The 23,529-nt window shown below is 41.1% G+C and overlaps 1 protein-coding gene across 1 annotated transcript; it reads left to right on the forward strand.

Annotated features, from left to right (window-relative positions):
• The first annotated feature begins 12,169 nt into the window (after nt 1-12,169).
• Nucleotides 12,170-14,332, forward strand: LOC120064907 (leucine-rich repeat neuronal protein 1-like). The gene has a single exon (XM_039015495.1). The coding sequence runs from the start codon at nt 12,170-12,172 to the stop codon at nt 14,330-14,332; it is 2,163 nt and encodes a 720-aa protein (XP_038871423.1).
• The last annotated feature ends 9,197 nt before the right edge of the window (nt 14,333-23,529 follow it).

Below are 23,529 nucleotides of genomic sequence, written 5' to 3' on the forward strand. Positions count from 1 at the left end.
ATACTGTGAATACAAAATCACTGGAATTAAAGCAGGACACGCTCTCCAAAGAGTCTATCACAACTGGAGCAACTATCTGTGTGTCATGATCTTACTGAGACAATATAGTCTTTATCGCCATTATATTCTCTTGTGTGTGATAGGCCCATTTGACTACACCAAGGACCTTGTATCAAGACCTTCAAGAACTACACAACAAGACCTTCAGATCTACTGTGATGACCGGTGGGAGATGTCCCTTCGAGAAGTTCCTCAATGAAAAGGCTGTGAAGTTCTCATGAGTAACAATACATCATAATTTTGCTTGAATTACAAGCAGTCGATGCCTATGATCACCCCAATGTTGCATTTTTCTGATATGAACAGACATGAATCATCAAAAATTTGCTCCACTGTCATATACCACCACAATACACCTGGAAGAGGTAGCGGTGCAAGATGGAGCCTTCTTCCTGACATTCCTCCCTACCTTATTTGGTCAATCCATCTGCCCATTCAGCTCCAGACAGCCTGTGTTTTCACTGCAGCCTCTCTCTATCAGGGTCAGAGCTGGCCATCTGTCTTCATCTCTCTCCGTGGACAGGGACGGACAAACAGGGCCCTGGGAGGAGTCGATAAGAGCTTTCCTCCCTACCTGCCTCCTCCCTGCCCACCTCTCCTGTCACCTCACCAAGGGAGGCTTTGAAGCCATGGGTCTTGCACAGTCTGCAAGATCTACCTTCTGGTGTACAGCTAAAACGGTTTAGTTTATCTTTCCAGAAAGGATGATAGCTCAGTCATTTTTTAAAGGCTTGGTATCAGTCCTTTTTGTATCATGTTTGACCAGTCAATCAGTTCACAAGCACATATGTCTTTTTATGCCTAGGGATCGTAGATCGAGGATAGATTAGGTTCAGGATTAAATCTTTAAACCTGTTATGATTTCAGTCTCAACCTGATGTGTTCACTTTCAACTGGAATGAATCACTGAGCATAGACTTGGAATAGTTAATCTTGCCAGTCATGAACCTTAGATTTCAAGAGTGTGCATGTCTCATCTATCTCATGTTGTGGAGTGCATTGGGATCAAGGTGCTTCAAAGTGAAGAACACTCAAGGAGAGCAGTCCAAGTGACATCAAGCCTCACTTTCTTGAAAATAAATTTGACTTTTTTTACATTTACCGAGCAGGGTAAGGGGTGTCTACCAGAAAAACATTTAGGTCTACTGTATTCAAAATGACATGGATTGCCTGGAGTGTATAGTTCTTGTTCTAATAAAGAAAAGTTATCCAGCAACACATGGATGTGAAGAGAGCAGGAGATGGATGGAGAATAGAGGTGGAGGAGCAATTATTCATGCAGGTCTTCCACTTCAACCCTTTCAGCTTTCACTTGGCTCCCCTCTGGTTTGTTGCCATGTACTTTGAGACATGGCAACAGGGTTGTGTTGCAAGAGCAGGTTCACTCAGCCTCGTGTGTTCCTGTGCCTGGAGTGGCTTCATGTGGGTTCAACCCTCACTAAAAGGATTCTCAGCATCATTCATTTTTTATATTTTTTATTTCACCTTTATTTTAACAAGGAGTCAACACTGAGACATTTTCTGGTGCCTAAGTGGCAACAGAACACCCTATTTTAATAAGATCTGTGAATTCTTCCAGCAGTGAGGTGCATTAAAACTAAAAGTGGATTTACCTAATTCAGTGGAGACCTGCGGAACCTCAAGAGTTAACCAACCCTGTGAACGTGTTTTGTAACTCGTGTTTTTAGACTTCAACACCGAAGTTAGGCAAGTCTGAAGCTTGTTAGGGCCTAGCAGAGCTTGGTAAACAAAGAGGGAGTAATGCAGTGACATATAGGACATTAATGAGAACCAGCCAACCTTTTGATACAGGACGCAATGATGCATACTAAAACTGTCCCCTGTGATAAATGTGATGCCATCATACACTATTGCGCAAATCTTAATGCTGAAACTACAACACTGAATGATGTGTTGGGTCCATTACATCTGAGTCACTGCCTAGGGAGACCTGAAAAGATCTGGTTTAGGATTTAAATCATTTTCAGGTCTTGCTATGAACCTAGGGTTCTGTCTATCTGGTCTAAAATAGGTGAGACTGTCAATAATGAATCAGCCAATTCAACTTTGCTGAAGGTCTGCAATATATCTCTATTCAAACAAAAAGACCCCTCCAGTTATTGCTGACATTTGTTAAAAGTATACAATGTTACAAAGCTCAAGTGGAGCAACAAATAGAATGAGTTGCATATTAAACAACTTTAATCAGAGCAACTTAACAACAGCAAAACAAAGAGGCACATTGTCTCCTTGTCAAGCTGGGGCAACAGACGTAGCATTGCAGTCTGGATGACGGAGGGGGCCGCAGGCAGAAGACTTTCTCACAAGGAAAATCAAGAAAAAGTGCCCCCCTTTGCGTTTCTCTGTCCACTCCCCTCGTTCTCCAACTGCGCAGCCCTAGCGCCCGCCTTTGTCCCCATCACAACAATCATCGAACAGATGGTGCTATGCTTGGGCGAGAATGACAGGCACCAGCCAGCAGCCAATCACGTAGTCAGGAATCAGCTGACTCGTCTGGACAGCGCCAGGTGCTGTTTTCATATTTTCCTTGAAGGAGCAGTGGGCTACGGGCGAAGAGTAGAATATCGGCAGGCAACTATAGTCATTGTGGCTTCAGTTGGCGTTTGGATGTCTCTGCAATCTGCACTATGCTCTGCTCGAAGGTTAGCTTACCTGAGTTGCTGCTTGAATCACATGGAATAGAGGAAGAATAATTGTACATGATCATATTTAAGGAATCCGTTCAGGCTATCTATGTATTTATTGTATGCATTTGTTGGGGATGTAGGCTATTGACGCATAGAAGTGAAGGCTATTTGCATAAACCTCACTGATGTCCAAAGAAACTGGATGCAACTGAGAAGAGAGGGGATTGCATGTCAACGAGGTGAGGCCAATACTTACAATTATTGCTTTAATTAGGCTAATGTTTGAACAAAGTCAGAATATATTAAACGGAAGCTGCTTATTTTGTAGCCTGCCATGCTCTTTCGAGGTATTTTGCAGTAGTAGGAGAACAGGTGGACGTGGATGTTATGAAAACTGGAACTCCGTGGCTGTGCACCGATTGTGTGACACTTACCTTCACAATAAGGTTAAGCGTGGCCAGAAAAAACAGGGGTCATAGTATCAATTTTTCTGTGAAGGTGACATTTCCTTAACAAAATTGTATTTGTTTGCCAACAACCTACCGTTACTGCATCACTGCCAGGGCATGGCTTGCTGTGCATGGGGTGGAGGGACCCAAGGCAATAGCCTTTTATACGAAATAAAAAACTAATAGGCAACCGATTTCTATAACAACGTAATATCAGACTATCTATATAATTGATCAGGATTAAGACTACTCTGCCTGTTGTTTTATATCTACATCTATTATTCTTGTAATTTATATTCCGGGCATTCACAGTCAGAATTATACAAATTTCAACATCTCAATGCGTCAGATAACGTGCTCGGGAAACAAACTTTGATCCTCGTGTGGCTCACCGCTGCGCATAAATGTAGGTAGGCTCGCGTGGTTAACGCAACGTTAGGAAAATGTGATTTGCATATAGATGCGAAAGCATGTGGGCAGATGTCCTCGATTATTTCATTAGTCTATATCGGCAGAATTCGAACAGGCAACTGGTCTGTAAGAAAAAAAAGTCCAATGTTTCAAGAATATCTAAGTGAGAACAGGTTGTGAAAGGGGGGGGCAGGGAGTGGGGTAGCCTATTGTCATTGTATATACGCGTCTGCTGTTTTGCAGCTGTTGCTCCTATGTAATAGCTGAGGTTATTAACTTAAGACTATTGTCTCACAAGCTTCTTATTCCCCTTTTGTATGACCAACAGTTTTTGTCAACACTAAGGCTAGGCTATGGTAGTGGAGCAGTATCTTTGGCACTGTTTTAAAGCAGTAATCAACAGTAGAAACAATAACAAAGATGATCCCCGCCCATACTTCGGTAAAAAGCGGAGGGATGGGGTTGGAGAAATGTAACCACTCTCAAATTCATAGACAGAGCTATGTATTCAAGGACTGACCATCCAAAATTATAGTTTTAACCGAATCCAATTCGGTAAAAATTCCGGTCAGTCTGTTAAAGTTGTAATTTGTTATCACTTAGATACAGACTTTCATGGTTTTATACGATGTCACTCATTGCTATGGTTTCAAGTTGCCAATGCTAGAATTGTCAAGTCATCACTTTGCCTACTGAGCCTCAGTCAGTGTTGGCAGTATGACATAGGCTGTCAGAGTCTAGACTGAAAAATAAAGTGTTGAGGATGACCTTTTTCATACAGCAGTTCAAATAAAGAGATGTGTAATTCTAAAGACACAACACTTGACCTTGTTGTGAACCCTATGTGATATGTCAGGTTACAATCCAAGACCAGATTGGCAGTGACCAAACTGACAGGGAACAGCGGGCAAATCCATTTCTCAAAACTCAAAGAGCAAAGTATTAGAGGAGGGGCAGAAGAGTGGCAAGGTGCCTGATGAGGGGTCTGGCCTTTTCTTCTGTCTACCCCGGGGGTATAACCCCTCCCCCTTTCCCTCCCCCTCCACACGCACGCACGCACGCACGCACGCACGCACGCACGCACGCACGCACGCACACACACACACACACACACACACACACACACTGTGAGAACAGTCCATCAGGCAGGGTTGTTAGGAGTCAGTGAGAAAGCCACAATGCCCTCCACCATGGAGAAGTGAGTTCCCTTGGGGATGGGGATAGGGGGGCTGGGGAGGGATGGGGAGGGGTGGGTGGAGGGTGTTGCAGCTCAAGCTTCTCCCATTATTCTTGTAAAAAGGGGCAACACATTAGTCTTTGTGTGGATCTCAGAGATAAGGCATGGCACAGGCTCAGCAGCTGTTCAACTAATTCTGTCCTCATAATCAGCTGAAGAAATCATTCTGTGCAGAATGGAACTTTTACAGTGGGCTTAGGGGCCCAAACACCCCAGGCTTAGTGGTGGGACTGTTCTATTTTCTCAGTGCGTAGGGCACAGGCTACAAATACAAGCATACATTTCAGGTAACGCTTCACTTTACAGTGTTCTTAATACCGGAAAGACTCAACACACCTCTCTCATAGATATCTTATGTCTACAGAGATGTACAATGTTAATAGCAATAATTAATAGCCTACAATCAACATGCATCTTCTCATGTTGACAGGACATGAAGAGGCTGAACCATTTAATGCAGGACATAACTTGAGCCGGCCAGTTGATTCTGCTCCTCGCATCATACTGTACAACATACTTCCCTCCCAAACCCTCCTGTATGTAACTTATTTCACCTCTCCCACCCTTTCAGGGGAATATAGTTATTTTAATACTTACTGTTCTTAAAAATCTTCTCTGTGCTAGCTACCAATTTCCTTTCCCAATCCCAGCCCACCAGACTCTTACGGAGGTGTAAATGTTCATGGGCTTTTAGGGATCAGAATAATGGATTCTGAGCACCCTTCAAGCCTGCCCCTTCGAGTGCCTCAGGGCTTATCAACAGTTTTCGTTATCTTCGACTTCATGTTTACACTACTCAAATGAACGAGTGTGTTGAAAATCTTCTTTCTCATTTTGTATTGCTCATTGTCACTCAATAATAGAGTTAGCATAGGACTCCCGACTGGCGCAGCGGTCTAAGGCACTGCATCTCAGTGTAAGAGGCGTCACTATAGTCCCTGGTTTGAATCCAGGCAGTATCACATCCGGCCGTGATTGGGGGTCCCATTGGGCAGCGCACAATTGGCCCGGGTAGGCCATTATTGTAAATAAGAATTTGTTCATAACTGACTCGCCTAGTTCAGTAAAGGTTACATTTAAAAACATTTATTTGAGCGTGAGTGTCCATTTAGATCAAGGGTGTCAAACTCATTCCATGGAGGGCCTTGTGTCTGCAGGTTTTTATTTGTTCCTTTCAATTAAGCCCTAGATAATCAGGTGTGGGGAGTTCCTTACTAATTATTGACCTTAATTCATCCATCAAGTACAAGGAAGGCAGCGAAAACCCGCAGACACTCGGCCCTCCGTGGAATTAGTTTTTTCACTTGGTTTAGAGGGAGTTCTAGAGGGATTGGTGATGGTGGAGAATTGACTTAAATGTTATTGTCCCTAAGGGAAGCCTTATCTTGTTTATTTAGATGTCAGAATTATGGGATGGGATTTCATATCTTCTATTGCTCACATCTCTGTGAGTAATATGCACTGTGTACACAGGATTGAAAAGTAAACACCCTTCTCATGGAAAAATGGATTTCACTCCTCATCACATATCAAAGACCTGGGAACAAGCAAATCCTTAACCATCAGCATTCAAAAAGAATCCTGTAACTCAAATATTTCTCAATTGTCAATTTGTATTCATGTATTCTTCGCATGATTCAGTTTTATCTGACAACTAGAGGTACTGTAGTGAAGTGAACCATTAGATTTTCCAGCACAGTCTCTTCTATTTGATGACACAGATTTGTATTGTAATGTGTAACTATATAACAAGAGTACAGCTAATATTAGATTTTTTTAAAGCTCTGTGTTGTGTGTCTATAATGTGTAGTCTGAGTGTCTGTGTACCAGATATTTATTGTGCGGTTGTCCTCTTGGGGTTTGTTTGAACTATTGTATATACTGCAAATGTTGAATTTTCCCATACATACTTTTGTTTAGTTTACCATCCATTCAAGGACACCCTTATTTCCATGACCATCCATTCAAGGACACACAGTCAGCCCATGAACGTCATTATTTTGTCGCAGCCTCTTTATATTTAAAATGGAGTACATCAGATGAAAGCCAACATGGAAACGTTCACGTGAAACAGAATAGCATACTGTAGTAACATTGACTGCAATAACTTGGTGTTGAAAACATATTTTTGATTGACACTCTTTTGCAATTTGACATTCAAATCAAATCAAAGTTTATTGGTCGTGTACACAGTTTAGCAGATGTTACATGTTATAGCAGGTGCACCGAGGTAGAAGTAGTATGTGTTCTTGACAAAGGACAGAGAGTTTTCTGGATAGACAATGGCAGGTGTATCGCTCATAAATAATCCTTTTCGTGGTTGTCATATGCCATTTTGGCTCATAGCAGACAAGCTACGACTACTGTGCATACCAGTAACCACTGATGCCCAAGAATCATGTATACCAAGGAGTTTTGCACTTACATATCATGTGCTAAAGTAGCATCTCAGGCTGTACTACAATATCACAGAAAATGGTGATCTTCAAATCACTTACCCATAGGATCACATAGTATTAACTGTGACTACTGTTTTTAGGTTAAGTACCCCCATTGAAAGATACAAAGGCTGTCGTGATTCAAACTGAATAGCTTTTTCTTTCCTTCCACGTAGTCTTGTTTTCTTCCCCCCTGCTGTGTGGCTGTGGAGGCCAGGTTTCAAGGCTGAGTTTCCTCTGGCTCCGAGCCCTCTGGGTCAGGAGAACACGGTCAAGGCTGTTTCAGGGTAGTGTCAACGCGGCTTTACAGCTGTTTATTAACACAGCATTGGCCAAGTTCACAAGCTCTCTTCAGCTGTATTGTCATGGTTCCAGGCAGTAATGATACACCCACCCCACTTAAACGTTCATATACATTTCTTAAATGTCTCCCCCCCCGCCCGCCCCACCTGCCTTATAAAACTGAACTGTTTCCAATATAACCATTTTGATACTTGTAAATGTTTAATGACACTGTTATCTCTGTCGGACAGTTCAAACTGGACACAACAATATTTGTTTTGTTTTCATCGGTTTCGACTGTTGTCAGGGAAGCTACGAGAGTAAAAGAAAAAAACGTGTATGTGTTTAATCTTTGGCTCAGACCTTTTAGATCATATTTAAACTGAAGCCCTTGTTTGGAATGCCAAGTCTTACATGAAATGATGGCCTCTTAAATGTCACCTCTCACACTGAAATGGTCCCATCTCTAAGGTCGTTCAGAGTCATGAACAGAATCTCAGATTAACCCCATTGTGATAAATGGAGGCATTATGAGAGAGTGCATAACTACAGTAGGAGTAAATTGAAATATCAGATTTAAACCAATGGTATCAATGGGAATCCTTTAGCTTGTGAAACCTTTCTGGCTCCATATTTATTGCCTTGAGCTTCAGGATTTAAGAACTTGCATAACTTTGTCACTTTTATGTGTTTTTGAGGCATTGTGGGCTACTTCTAAGCCTATTTAAGCCTATCAGTAATGGCTGTCTGAGGACTCTCTGTTCAGGCTCAACCTTTGTCTCAAATGGTGTGTTCAGAATACATACACTACTATCATGCTGTAGTGCATTAAATGCATTGGTGCAATGACATAAGGGTCCAATAATAAGCAGTTTTCTTACATTTCAATAGAATGGTTTGAATATGTTGCTTTTCTGTGAATAGTCAGTGAATAGTCAGTGAGTAGTCAGTGAATAACATGAGATAGGCTACAGTTGTTTTTAATTAAAGTAGTTACACAGTGAGCTGTATCTCGGGGCGGCAGGTAGCCTAGTGGTTAGAGTGTTGGGTCAGTAACCGAAAGGTTGCTAGATCGAATCCCCGGGTTTACCTTTATGTAAAAATATGTCATTCTGCACCTGAACAAGGCAGTTAACCCACTGTAAATAATAACTTGCTCTTAACTGACTTGTGTAGTTAAATAAAAAATCTCTCCCGAGGGTTTCAACTGTTACATTTCCTTGGATTGATCTCCACCTCTAACTAACCACTCACTTATTCTGCTTTATCTTAAGGAACATGTCTGTATTACCCTTATTTCACCCTGTCCCAGGAGAACAATCCCCTGTGCAGGAAGAGCTTAAACTTGTTTCATGTCACCCTTGCTCTGTTGCCAAGCAGTTTTGCACTCCGATGAATTAGTCAGCTCTTTAGTTCCAAAGCCTATTAGCGAGTGTTGACCACAGACTCTGTTAGGTTAAGAAGGCCTATGGCAATGCAGTACTCACTCACTGAGATTGATACCTCCTTTAGTAAATTCACCTAATTAGGTTACGGGATTTCTTAAGTGTTGCTCAGATTATAATGCCCTACAGGATTCCACCATGGTAGAGCCAGCTAGCCCATCTACATTCTATACTTTTACTACACATACAGAACAGGTTGGTACTCGAAGAGTTAAGCACTATTTCAAATGGTCTGAATGTTCCGGTAGTTACAGGGAGGAATCAGTCCTTATTGATTTCCACTTGCCACATTCAGAAGTCAATTACAGAACCTTGTAGTTGCTCAAGTGTGCATATGTGCCTGCCTCTCCTCTGCAAAATCACTAACACTCTTTAGTGATGGGAGCAAAAGCCTAGGAACCAACTCAATTGTCAGTGAAATCATTATGTTCAAGAACATTACCACAATTAAAGTCAATGTTAATTGATATCACATATTAACTTGAGGTTTAATAGTATTGTGGCCTATTTTTTAGTCAGCACTGTATGGTATGGCAGATGCCAGTGCTCTTGTTATGCTCCTCACAAGACTAGATTCTGGATTTACAAGTCCTTCTCCTGAAATCCCTGTCCTTGAACAAAAGTAGTTCTGGATGAATAACTGACTGTTGCGGCTGAGGAGAAGTGTGATGTATGCTTTTTACAAAATACTGTACTTGCAATGCTCACTGAAGGCTTCTCTCAGAAATACACAACATATGTTAAAGAAATCCACCATATTTCTGTACCTAAACCAGGACACAGTGGCTCTTTCATTAATAATCTAGGAACATATTTTTGCCATCATTTATTTTCTTCATAGGCATGGAGAATACTGACATATCTCAGAGTATTTAATGATGTGCGGAGAAGCTAATGATCTATTGCTGATGGGCCTGTTGGATAGATGAAAGCACTCAAGTGAATTTGATCTGTGTCCAAGTATATACAAGTTTTTTATTTTTTAAATTATGCCTGCATTATAATGATCTGATTTAGCATTTTTCCTCAACTGATGATGCTGCATAATTCACATTAACAATCTCTCAGGGAGATGAAGATGTAAACGACAGCCAAACAGAAGGTTTGCTCTCAACATCATCATGAGCTGTGTTACATTCATGTTCTATTTAACATGGCTGACATGTAACTTTTGGTTAACATGATATGACTAGACGTATGATACCCTTACATTTACCCCAGACACTACTTTTCACCAACTCCCTGTCTCATAAATCAAATTGTTTATGCTATACAGTTGAAGTCGGAAGTTTACATACACTTAGGTTGGAGTCATTAAAACTTGTTTTTCAACCACTCCACAAATTTCTTGTAAGCAAACTATAGTTTTGGCAAGTCGGTAAGGACATCTACTTTGTGCATGACACAAGGAATATTTCCAACAATTGTTTACAGACAGATTATTTCACTTATAATTCACTGTATCACAATTCCAGTGGGTCAGACGTTTACATACACTAAGTTGACTTTGACAGCTTGGAACATTCCAGAAAATGATGTCATGGCTTTAGAAGCTTCTGATAGGCTAAATTACATCATTTGAGTCAATTGGAGGTTTACCTGTGGATGTATTTCAAGGCCTACCTTCAAACTCAGTGCCTCTTTGCTTGACATCATGGGAAAACAAAAAAAATCAGCCAAGACCTCAATAAAAATTGTAGACCTCCACAAGTCTGGTTTATCCTTGGGAGCAGTTTCCAAACGCCTGAAGGTACCATGTTCATCTGTACAAACAATAGTACACAATAAACACCATGGGACCACGCAGTCGTCATACTGCTCAGGAAGGAGACGCGTTCTGTCTCCTAGAGATGAATGTACTTCGGTGCGAAAAGTGCAAATCAATCCCAGAACAACAGCAAAGGACCTTGTGAAAATTCTGGAGGAAACAGATACAAAAGTATCTATATCCACAGTAAAACGAGTCCTATATCAGCATAACCTGAAAGGCCACTAAGCAAGGACGAAGCCACTGCTCCAAAACCGCCATAAAAAAATCCAGACTACGGTTTGCAACTGCACATGGGGACAAAGATTGTACTTTTTGGAGAAATGTCCTCTGGTCTGATGAAACAAAAATGGAACTGTTTGGCCATAATGACCATCGTTATGTTTGGAGGAAAAAGGGGCAACTCACCATCCCAACCGTGAAGCATGGGGGTGGCAGCATCATGTTGTGGGGTGCTTTGCTGCAAGAGGGACTTGTGCACTTCACAAAATAGATGGCATCATGAGGCAGGAAAATGATGTGGATATAGTGAAGCAACATCTCAAGACATCAGTCAGGAAGTTAAAGCTTGGTCACAAATGGGTCTTCCAATGACCAAGCATACTTCCAAAGTTGTGGCAACATTGCTTAAGGACAACAAAGTCAAGGTATTGGAGTGGTCATCACAAAGCCCTGACCTCAATCGTATAGAAAATGTGTGGGCAATACTGAAAAAACGTGTGCGAGCAAGGAGGCCAAACAAACCTGACTCAGTTACACCAGCTCTATCAGGACGAATGAGCCAAAATTCACCCAACTTATTGTGGGAAGCTTGTGGAAGGCTACCTGAAACATTTGACCCAAGTTAAACAATATAAAGGCAATGCTACCAAATACTAATTGAGTGTATGTAAACTTCTGACCCCCTGAGTATGTGATGAAAGAAATAAAAGCTGAAATAAATCATTCTCTCCACTATTATTCTGACATTTCACATTCTTAAATTAAAGTGGTGATCCTAACTGACCTAAGACAGGGAATTTTTACTAGGATTAAATGTCAGGAATTGTGAAAAACTGAGTTTTAATGTATTTGGCGAAGGTGTATGTAATTTTACGACTTCAACTGTATGTGTTCCTGGTTGTCCATGCATTAAACTAAACTGTACAGTAACCCATAGTCTTGTTTGTCTTTGTTTTACAGACTCACCGTGCAGTACTGAGGTTTTGATGAAAGAAACACTCTGAACAGTGGGAGGCTCACTGTAACTCTGGAACTGTTTCACTGGAACCCCCTGCACATCTTTTCCCACCTGGACCATTTTATAGGGATACAACTACAAGTCAGCAAATCTTCTGGTTAATGACAATAACACAGCTCTCTCCAAGGTCATCAACCTTTTCTGGTGTCCAACCCTCTGTGGGTTTGGACCGGTGAACACAGACAGACAGCATGGCTAGAGGGAGGTTCATCTACTGTCTACTAGGGCAGTTGTTGGCTGGCTTGATTCTGGCGTCCGTTGGACTATCCTCCATCCAGAGAGATAATGAGTGTCCCCAGCTGTGTGTGTGTGAGATCCGACCCTGGTTCACCCCCCAATCCACCTACAGAGAAGCCACGACGGTGGATTGTAACGACCTCCGTCTCACACGCATCCCAAGCAACCTGTCCAGCGACACTCAGGTGCTCCTCCTGCAGAGCAATTACATCGCCAGAACCAGTGAGGAGCTGGAGCAGCTCTTCAACCTGACCGAGCTGGACCTGTCTCAGAACAACTTCAGCAGCATCCACAATGTGGGCCTCACCAACATGTCCCAGCTCACCACACTGCACCTTGAAGAGAACCAGATTACTGAATTGCCTGACTACTGCCTACAGGACCTCAGCAACCTGCAAGAGCTCTACATCAACCATAACCAGATCAACATAATCTCCCCAAACGCCCTCTCTGGTCTGCACAATCTGCTCAGGCTCCATCTCAACTCCAACAGGCTCAAGGCCATTGACAGTCGCTGGTTTGAGTCAACGCCCAACCTTGAGATCCTCATGATCGGGGAAAATCCTGTTGTTGGCATCCTGGACTTTAACTTCAAGCCGCTTGTAAACCTGAGGAGCTTGGTTCTGGCTGGAATGGATTTAACAGACATCCCTGGAAATGCCTTTGTGGGACTAGACAACCTAGAGAGTCTCTCCTTCTACGACAATAAGCTAATTAGAGTTCCTCAGAACGCCCTTCAGAAACTACCTAACCTCAAGTTCTTGGACTTGAACAAAAACCCTGTGCACAAAATCCAAGAGGGGGACTTTAAGAACATGCTGAGGCTGAAAGAGCTGGGCATAAACAACATGGGGGAGCTGGTCTCCATTGACCGCTTTGCCGTCGATAACCTCCCTGAGCTTACCAAGCTGGAGGCTACTAATAACCCCAAATTTTCCTACGTGAACCGCCAAGCTTTCCGTGACGTCCCTGCCCTGGAGAGCCTCATGTTGAACAACAATGCCCTTAACGCCCTCTACCAGTCCACTGTGGACTCCCTGCCCAACTTGCGTGAGATCAGCATCCACAGCAACCCCCTGCGATGTGACTGCGTCATCCAGTGGATGAGCTCCAACAAGACCAGCATCCGCTTCATGGAACCCCTCTCCATGTTCTGTGCCCTTCCAGTCGAGGTCAGAGGTCAGCATGTGAGGGAGTTGCTCCAGCAGGACTCAGCAGAGCAGTGTCTGCCCATGATCTCCCACGACAGCTTTCCCAACCACCTGAACCTGGACATAGGCATGACTGTGGACCTGGACTGCCGTGCAATGTCCCAGCCTGAGCCAGATATCTACTGGGTCACACCTGTAGGGAACAAGGTGATGGTGGAAACCCTGTCTGATAAATACAGCCTCAGTAGCGAGGGAACACTGCGTATCTCTCAAATCCAGGTCGAGGACTCTGGCAGGTATACCTGTGTGGCCCAGAATGCTGAGGGGGCGGACACTCGGGTGACTGCTATTAGGGTGAATGGTACTCTCTTAGACAGCACACAGTTGATGAAAGTGTACGTGAAGAAGACTGAGTCCCACTCCATTCTGGTTTCCTGGAAGGTGAACTCCAACGTCATGACCTCCAACCTCAAGTGGTCATCTGCCACCATGAAGATAGACAACCCCCACATCACCTACACAGCCAGGGTCCCAGTGGATGTCCATGAGTATAACCTCACACACCTACAGCCCGCCACCGAGTATGAGGTATGTCTCATCGTCTCCAACATCCACCAGCAGACACAGAAGTCCTGTGTCAATGTCACAACGAAGCACGCTGCCTTCGCTGTGGAGATATCTGACCAAGGCACTAACACCGCTCTCGCAGCGGTCATGGGTACCATGTTCGGCATCATCAGCCTGGCCTCTATGGCTGTGTACATTTCCAAGAGGTGGAAGAGGAAAAACTACAATCACTCCCTGAAAAAGTACATGCAGAAAACATCCTCCATCCCCCTCAATGAGCTCTACCCTCCCCTCATCAACCTGTGGGAGGCGGACAGTGAGAAGGAGAAAGAGGTTTCCTCCTCATCAGAGACCAAATCAGGCCAGGTGGACACAACACGGAGCTACTACATGTGGTGAAAGCTACTACATGTGGGGTAAACCAGAAATAACACATTTTAGGAGCACAAAGTCACTTATTTTGCTTCTTTGTGTGACAGTAATATGAAATATATTTTTTGCAGTTTTCTGCTTTGCTCATTTGAGGCGAAGAACAGACAGATATTTCAGACTTTTTAGTATAGTGTATTGACTTTCTCCTCTTGCCCCCTTTTTGACAGTCAATATGGCAGCTTTGTTTAGCTCCCAGGACTTGGTAGTCATTGTGCTTTATTTTGAGTACTTGTTTTGATATCATAGCATGGGTATTGTCATGGATTCAGTCTGGATCAACTTGCTGGAGCTGGAATTGGATCCATTTTGATTTCTTTCTCTGGAAGTATTCTTAGCGAATACAATTTTTTTTTCTCATAAAACAGTTTAAGTGTTAACTGTTGTACAATGCAATATATAAACCAATTTGTCTATGGACTACAATATAAGCTGACAAAGTAAGTTTAGACTTGATATACTGTCTATTGAATAATGTTAGCAATTGTTCTGTAATGTTGTATCAACTATAATTTGAATGACTTTTTTGACATTAACAAACAGTAATTTTCTATTAAGAACTTAAGTTTGCAGAGAAAATACCATAAACCAGCAATAGAAATATGAATGTTTAATAACTAGGTAAGTAGACATAAAGCTTTTTAAATTCTCAGAATATTATTTTTTATTTTGCTAGAATCATTCAACGATCACTGATTTTGTTGTGATTTACACACGCAAATACTGTATGTTGTATATTGAGGAGCAAGCAAAAATAAAATACTTTTTTCCTCATATTTTTTTATACCATTTCCAGACCTTGTGTCATTATTTGTATGTTACATCATATATAGTAAAAACAGGCTCTGGAAAAATATATTCATTTCAAACCTTAAGCATTTACTTTGACAACAAAGGTGTTTACCATAATTCCATATAACTAAAATTAAAACTTGTAATGCGGGGGAGATGTGTTTTACATTATGACATTATGGTAAATGATGCATTATATCAGTTTGACTGTAGGTGTAGGCACAGTGTAGATTGTGATAAAGAGAGATGGAGTGGAGAGATACTAACTACAGAGGCTGAGATGCTGCAAAAGCAATTATCAGAGCGTAATTAAAATCTGCCCCTTTAGTCTCCAATTATTGCTGCAAAAATCCTTCGAGGAGCAAACAGCCCTCCAAAACCACAGATGAAAGATTTTGGAAACCAGGAAGAGGACATATGGGAGTAAATGGCAAGACAAGCCTCCCAAAGTGATGAAGACCACCGGGCACAGAGGACAGATCTTCAGTGTTCACACTGCCATTTAATGACATATAGGGCAACAGTGTCCTCCCTTGCCATGCCCACTCTCCAGGATGAGATGAGATGGGTGTGGGCAGCATTGACGGGAGGAATGAAGTGACTGAGCTTCGATCAAAGGAGGATGTGATTATGGTAAATGGGCACTATTAAGCAGCACAGAATGCTGCATTATCTTACAGTTAGCAACCCGGCTTTAATCAGAAAGATGCTAGCAGCTCCCAATTCTCTGCACCCTCATACTGTATGAGCAGAGCCTGTTCCAGGCATAAGCGACATAAGCGGTCTCTTAGGGCCCTGGCCACTCAATCGGGGTCTCAACTTACTATTGAGAGTAAGAAGGGTAGAATACACCAGGTGCAATCATAGATTCCGATTGGTTAGACCAACGTTGAACAGTCCTTACAAAGGGTGCTGCCTGTTTAAGTTTCTGACTATAGGGGGGGAGGAGCAGAATGGAGGCATGATCTGATTTGCCGAATGGAGGGCTTAGAAGGGGCTTGTAGCCGTCCTGGAAGGAAGAGTAGCACTGATCAAGAATTTGTGATGTGTGTGTGTAGCACAGGAGATGTGTTGATAGAATTTCAGTAGCGTTTTCCTCAGATTTCCTTTATTAAAGTCCCCAGATACAATAAATACGATTTATGAGATATGTGGTTTACAGTTTGCACATAGTCCAGAGTATGTTACAGTCCCTGATGTGTCTCCGGAAGGAGAACCTCGCTCTCAGCTCATCTACTTTATTGTCCATGGACTGAACGTTAGCGAGTAATATATTCGGAAGTGGTGGATGGTATGCACGCCGCTTGAGTTTGACTACGGCCCCACTTGTTCTTCACTGTCTTTGTAATCAGCGTTTTGGTGCAGGCCCTGTGATGAATAAAGCTGCCTCTGGAAGTTCAAACAAAGGACCCTGGTCAGGGAAGTAACATTTTTGCTTGAATTTCTGAGTGACCGCAATCTAATGTCCAAAAGTATTTTTCGGCTGTAGGTAATAATACAAGGAACTTTCTGAGCAAATAATGTAAGAAATAACAAAAACATTTAAAAGAATACTGCAAAGTTGGCTAGGAGCTAGAAATAGGGTGACCATGTCTATTGGCACCATCTTGTTATAAATTGAGTAACACGAAGTGAGACTTTGGATGTAGACACACCAAAGTATCAATAGAATCCTCAAAGTAATGACATACTAAAAGGAAGCTAATAATTGTATTTAATATAGACCCCTCCCCCGATAACAGTTTGTCACTGGGGGGAATGCTCAAGGTCCTTGCATATCTATGTAATGAGTGATTTTCAAGATGGTGACATACAACTGAGGGACAGACAGTAAAATCAAATGTTTTTTGAAAACGTAATTTTTTATGTTTTTACTCCAAATACAAACAAATACACCAACTTACAGACGCACATAATAATACATATATTATCACCTAATATTGTGTTAGATTTTTTTATCAACTTAAGTTCTTGAAGTTTTGAACTTCTATTTGCTATTTATGGCCTGTAGGCCTCATTTATGGCCTGTAGGCCTCATACAACTCGCTTTTGAGTTAAAAAAGCATAATGTATGGATTATTTTGACTATAACAAATACTCAGATGAAACATATTGTGCTATTTATCACAGACTACTTTGTGTCAAAGTTTAACAAGGACTCTCCTTCTCACCAGTGTCATGATCAAAGGTATGATCAAGAGCCTCACATACAGTATATCGTTTGGTAATTGTGCTGCCACAGAATGAATTGTGAGCAAGGCCTCAAAAAAGCTTTATATACCAGAGCAGTGAGAAAAGGTCCATATATTATTGAAACAATATTGCGATTGTTTGTGAGAATGTCAACAGGTGTGGTTCCCGTGGGGGAAAGATTATATTGGGGAAAGGTTCCCGTGGGGGTTGGCATGGAAGCCAAGAAGAGGAGTGAGGTGTGTGTGTGCGTGTGTGCTCAAACACACATGCATGTGGGGGTCTGGGAGAGGAAGTGTGTCCATCTGATGAATGGGCATGTGCCTGAACTCAATTGTATACACTAATTGTAGTTTCACCAATTCATTTTTAATGACCGGTCATTTTGACTGGGAACACCACAGGTGTACAAAAGTTAAATAAAACACCCAAAATGTAATGAAAATCATCAAAATGTATTTTGTGTGTTCAGATGCTCTGTGTGGACAAAGTCATGGAACCTTATGACAATCAGATTACAGGAACTACATTTTTCAGAGAGAAAACTTGGAAATCGGTCCAATTCGACCGGAACACAGTAAGAGGGTTAAAAGTATGTTTACATTGTAATACCTTCTAACTTTCTAGCTCCGTCCATAACTTCTGGACTTTATTGCATTCACAGAAAGCATTGATAATTGAGTATTTATTAGTTTTACACTTATAGTAAGATATGACTCTGCCGTTGTTCTGTAGATTATGTGAATTTTGTCTCTTGTATAATAAATCGATACGTTAGTTTAAACTGGAATAAGTGTACATTTTAGTTAACTGTAATTTTGTTAGTTATGCTTCAACTTTCTCTCCATCTTGTGACAACATCAGTTCTTTTTAAGTCTTGGTGCCAATAGTTTATATTTTTTTCTAAGAGATTGTCAGTTGGATATGCTCTTTGCATGGTTTTATATATCTTCACAATCATATGAGTATCCTTTTCTGATTCAAATAAGATTCCCTCAAGGTTGCTCTGACGTCCAAAAGATTTAAAATCAAAATTTCATGAAATGCAACTTTTAAGTTGCATGTATTTGAAACTATCTACATTGGTCAGTCCAAAATTACTTTTTAATTCTGTCATGGTAACACATTTATTTCCTGTTACCGGTTTATATTCCTTTAGTTTTCCATGTAGACCAATTTATCAATGAATTCTGAAAAGCTATCCAAGGATTGCTCCATAAGGTTTTGTTTTTAGGGTGTTATATTGGTTTTTGCGAATACGTTAAATTTTCTTCCATGTTGTTATAGTGTTCTTAACTATGAAGTTGTTAATGTTCTTAGCTTTATCCTTTGAAAGTAGAAAAAAATATATTCTGGGATGAACATGCACATGTTCGTCTTTAGTGCATTTACGTAACTGTATAAAAGTAAAAGCCTTGAGTAGCGAGTTGATAAAATTTCCAGTCTGGAAGATTAACCCCCCCCCCCCCCCCCCTCAGATATAGGAAGATGTACTACTTTCCTTTTCATTTTATGAAAAAAAAGGTTTTATTGATACAATATAGCAAATATTTTTGTTAACTTTCTAGCATTAAAAATAATAGATAGATATAGTCAGGTCCAACATTATTGGCACCATTGATTTAGAGGAGCAAGAAACACTGTATAAAATACTGAGCTATATTAAATGCAACATTTTCTTTGAAAATTATATTATTTTATACTAATACAAATGCTCAGGTAAATAGATTTTGTTGAACAAGTAATACAAAAATTCTCAAAGATATTTTTTATTTATTTATTTTATTTCACCTTTATTTAACCAGGTAGTCCAGTTGAGAACAAGTTCTCATTTACAACTGCGACCTGGCCAAGATAAAGCATAGCAGTGCAACAAAAACAACAACACAGAGTTACACATAAACAAACACACAGTCAATAACACAAAATAAAATAAAAATAGAAAGATCTATGTACAGTGTGTGCAAATGTAGAAGAGTAGGGAGGTAGGGCAATAAATAGGCCATGGAGGTGAAAATAATTACAATTCAGCATTAATACTGGAGTGATATATGTGCAGATGATGATGTGCAAGTAGAGATACTGGGGTGAAAAAAAAGCAAGAGGGTAAGTAATAATATGGGAATGAGGTAGTCGGGTGTGCTATTTACAGATTGGTTGTGTACAGGTACAGTGATCGGTAAGCTGCTCTGACAGCTGATGCTTAAAGTTAGATAGGGAGACTCCAGCTTCAGTGATTTTTGCAACTTGTTCCAGTCATTGGCAGCAGAGAACTGGAAGGAAAGGGGGCCAAAGGAAGTGTTGGCTTTCGGGATGACAAGTGCAATATACCTGCTGGAGTCCGTGTTACGGGTGGGTGTTGCTATGGTGACCAGTGAGCTGAGATAAGGCGGGGCTTTACCTAGCAAAGACTTAGATGATCTGGAGCCAATGGGTTTGGCGACGGATTTTTAGTGAGGGCCAGCCAACGGGAGCATAGAGGTCGCAGTGGTGGGTAGTATATGGGGCTTTGGTGAAAAAAAAGGAAAAAGATCGGCGATGGCTAGAAGACCGGTGACGTCGGCGGAAGTCGTGACAGAACCCTTCCAAATAGGCTATTGACTTTTAGGTGGCATCTAATGCTAGATTTGGAGACTTGGTGAACCGAAGATGCAACCAAGTTCTGTAATTCTCCAACTGTGGCACTTTTCTTTGCCTCCCGAACTATCTTCCTCACTTTGCGTAGGGACAAGATACACATGCGTCCAATACAAGGCAAATTTACCACTATTCCAGTGGTTTTAAACTTCTTACTCGTTGCCCTAATAGTGGTAAGTGGTATATTTGGATTTGTATACCTTTTTTGTACCTACTGTCTGATTTATGAAGGTCAACAACCATTTGTCTCTTTTACTTTGTGAGTTGTTTGCCTTTTCCCATGGTGATAGTTGACACAGGGATTTTACATGCGTACTGCCAAATGTTTATACCCTCAGTAAAACAAGGAATCCATGGAAGGCCATAATACAGTTCCTTAAACTGAGATACTTTTTTATTTTTGTGAATGTTAATTCAGATTAATTGTTGTTTGCAGCACTGTACATACAGTACATAAAAACACAATTGGAACTGAGGAACTGTTTTAAAACTCTATACAGAGCAACTGGCTGGTATTTTCTCTTTCGTTTTAAAAATCCTCTTTGGATCAGCAACATGCACCTATGCTCTGGAAAACTTTACTATAGTACCCATCCCCAAATTGACAAACGCATCTGTAATAAATGACTATAGGCCAGTGGCATTAACATCCCTGGTTATGAAGTGTTTTGTGAAGGGGATTAAGACACAGCAGCGTCTTAATTGCCTTCAGTTTGCTATTGTGACTGGTAGGGGGAAGGGGTTGTTGATGCCATCCTTATGCTACTGAAACTTATTGTATCTACAAGCACCTAGAGGGTCAAATGCCATGCTTAGGTCTTATTTGTTGATTTCTCTTAATACAATCCATCCCTCCACCTTGGCTCAGAGACTGACAAACAATTTATCATTGGATGGAAGCCTGGTGCTGTGGATCCTGGATTTCCAGAGCAATAGGACACAGCAGGTCAAGGTGGGACAGTGGATGTCGGACAAGCGCACCACTAGCATGGTCTCTCCTCAATGGTGTGTGCTTTCTCCGCTGCTTTATACCAATGCCTGTAAAAGCTCCTACCCTGGAAGACAATTGATTAAGATTTCAGACAGCACAGCACTGGTCAGGCTAATCCAGGATGAGGAGAAGGAGCACGGGCCAGTCTTGGAGAACTTTGTTAAGTGGTGTGATGACTCTCACTTAGTGCTGAACACAAAAAAGGAGAAAATAAACGCATATTGACTGTAGGGAAAACATAACACCCTCCCCACTGACTATTTTTCAGGGGCAATACATAGAGGTAGTGTAGGAGTATAAAGATTTGGGTGTTGTACACAGGGTTGGGGAGTAACGGATTTGTGAAGGCATTACAAAAAACGGTAACTGTAATCTGTTACATTACCAGCAACAATTGTAATCAGATTACAGATACTTTTGAAAAACTAGATGATTACTTAGAGGATTACTTTTAAATTCAGAAAGGATGTTTGTACATTTTTTTGCTGTTGACATTTCTCTGTTTTCTCAATGGCATTCAAATGAGCAATGAAAAATAGCGTAAATTTAAGTTTGTTCCATCTGAGCGAGTCTGACCACAAGTCAGAGACCACTATGATGACACACCAAATGTGTTTGATGGATCGAGGGAGAAGAGCAGGAATAGGCTTTTGTAGGATACGGTCCAAGCTATGTCTTCCAATGGTGCGACTGCTGTCGGCATCCGAAGATTATCCAACTTGAATAAACGCTTGGAGGGAAGGATGACAGCAGTGATGTAGTCTATGGCGATACGGATCACTTATTATTGATATCTACATAGCGCATTGATGTGAATCACACTGCTGCTCTTTCATTTAGCTATTTGCCGCTTACGGATTGTGGTTGTGGATGGCTGTTCACAAATCAAAAAGTTTATTTGAACCCAATAATGGTTGAATTCACAAAGTTTAAACTGCAAATCAATCATTGTTTTTGAAACCAGTGGACAGCCAGTGAAAAATGCGATCTTGCAACAGCTGCATAGTGCGATCCCAGCCTATAGAATAAAAGTGGGGCTTTTATTGCTCAATCTAATTCATGCTGATAGAAAATGTATAATCTATAGGCCTAATAGAGACATGCTTAAATGCACACACTGTTGATAGACTTAAAGGGGCAATCTGTAGTTGCTACATCCATTTTTGGACTTATAAATTATATATATTAATGTAAAGATATAACTGAATCGTATTGTTTTATGTAGTAGAAAGCGATGGGTTAGAAGAAGCCTACATAACCAACCCATAAAGTAAAATGTAACATCCATATATGGCCAGCTATGTAAACTTTAACATTGATTTATCCTGCGATAGATGTCGTTCAATTGGTAACATACATTTTTGTATTTTTCTAATGCCTCTTAAGGGGAAAGTAATCTAAAACTAACGGAATGTAATCAGATTACGTTGCTGAGTTTGGGTAATCCAAAAGTTATGTTACTGATTACAATTTTGGACAGGTAACTAGTAACTGTAATGGATTACATTTAGAAAGTAACCTACCCAACCCTAGCTGTGCATCACCACAAGCTACGTTGGGGAAAATGCACAGCACTGATGTTTAAGAAAGGACAGCAAAGGCTCTACTTTTTAAGGAAACTAAGCTCTTTTAATGTTGATCGTGTTTTATTGTCACTGTTTTACAAGTCCTTCATTGTCTTAACATTTTGTATCATCTGGCTGTGTTTTTGCCCCTCTTTTCAGCACTTTGCGTCAATATATTTTATTAGACGAAATAAAAAATGTGGCACTGCCACACCTGATTAAAAAGTGCTGTGGCAAATGGCGCCTCGCCACACATTTTCCGGCAGCCCTGCATCAGCCTTTAAATCACTGACTACTAATCTGCCTACAAGTAGCTTTACCTATGAAACAGCTAACACAACAGAATCCTGATTTATCAGCCTCTGAGGCTGAAATGTAGTCTGACCAGCCTGTCAGAAATGAAGCTCATTAGTGAATGATGGGGAAATGCTAGCTAGCTTTTACCACCATATATTTTTACTAATTAAAATAATTATTGCTTTGAGTCTAAGAATGTTAATAAAGGGAATAGCGGCCGTTTTACAGGCTCCTGACCAATTGTGCTATTTTGTGCATTTTTTTACATTATGTTTCCACCATAATTTCCTATGACTGAAAAGAGCTTCTGGACATCAGAACTGCTATCACTAACCTCGATTTGGAAGAGGACTTCTACTTCAATGAGTCGGAGGCGAAACCAGGCCCAAATCCTCGACAGTCAAATAAAGAGGAGACAGCGCTCTACAGGCTACCTGACGAGACTACGTCGCAGAGAGGTTAAATTGCCAATCACTGGAGAATAAACTGGATGAGTTCCGTTCAAGACTGTCCTATCAATGTGATCTGAAGAACTGTAATATCCTATGTTTCTCAGAGTCGTGGCTGAACAAGGATATGGTAAATATAAATCTAGCTGTTTTTTCTATACATTGGCAGGACAGAACGGTGGCGTCGGGGAAAGTCAGGGGAGATGTTGCGTGTTGTGTTTGTTAACAACAGCATCTTTAATATTA

The sequence above is a fragment of the Salvelinus namaycush genome, chromosome 20 (genome assembly GCF_016432855.1).
Source record: "Salvelinus namaycush isolate Seneca chromosome 20, SaNama_1.0, whole genome shotgun sequence".
NCBI lineage: Eukaryota > Metazoa > Chordata > Actinopteri > Salmoniformes > Salmonidae > Salvelinus > Salvelinus namaycush.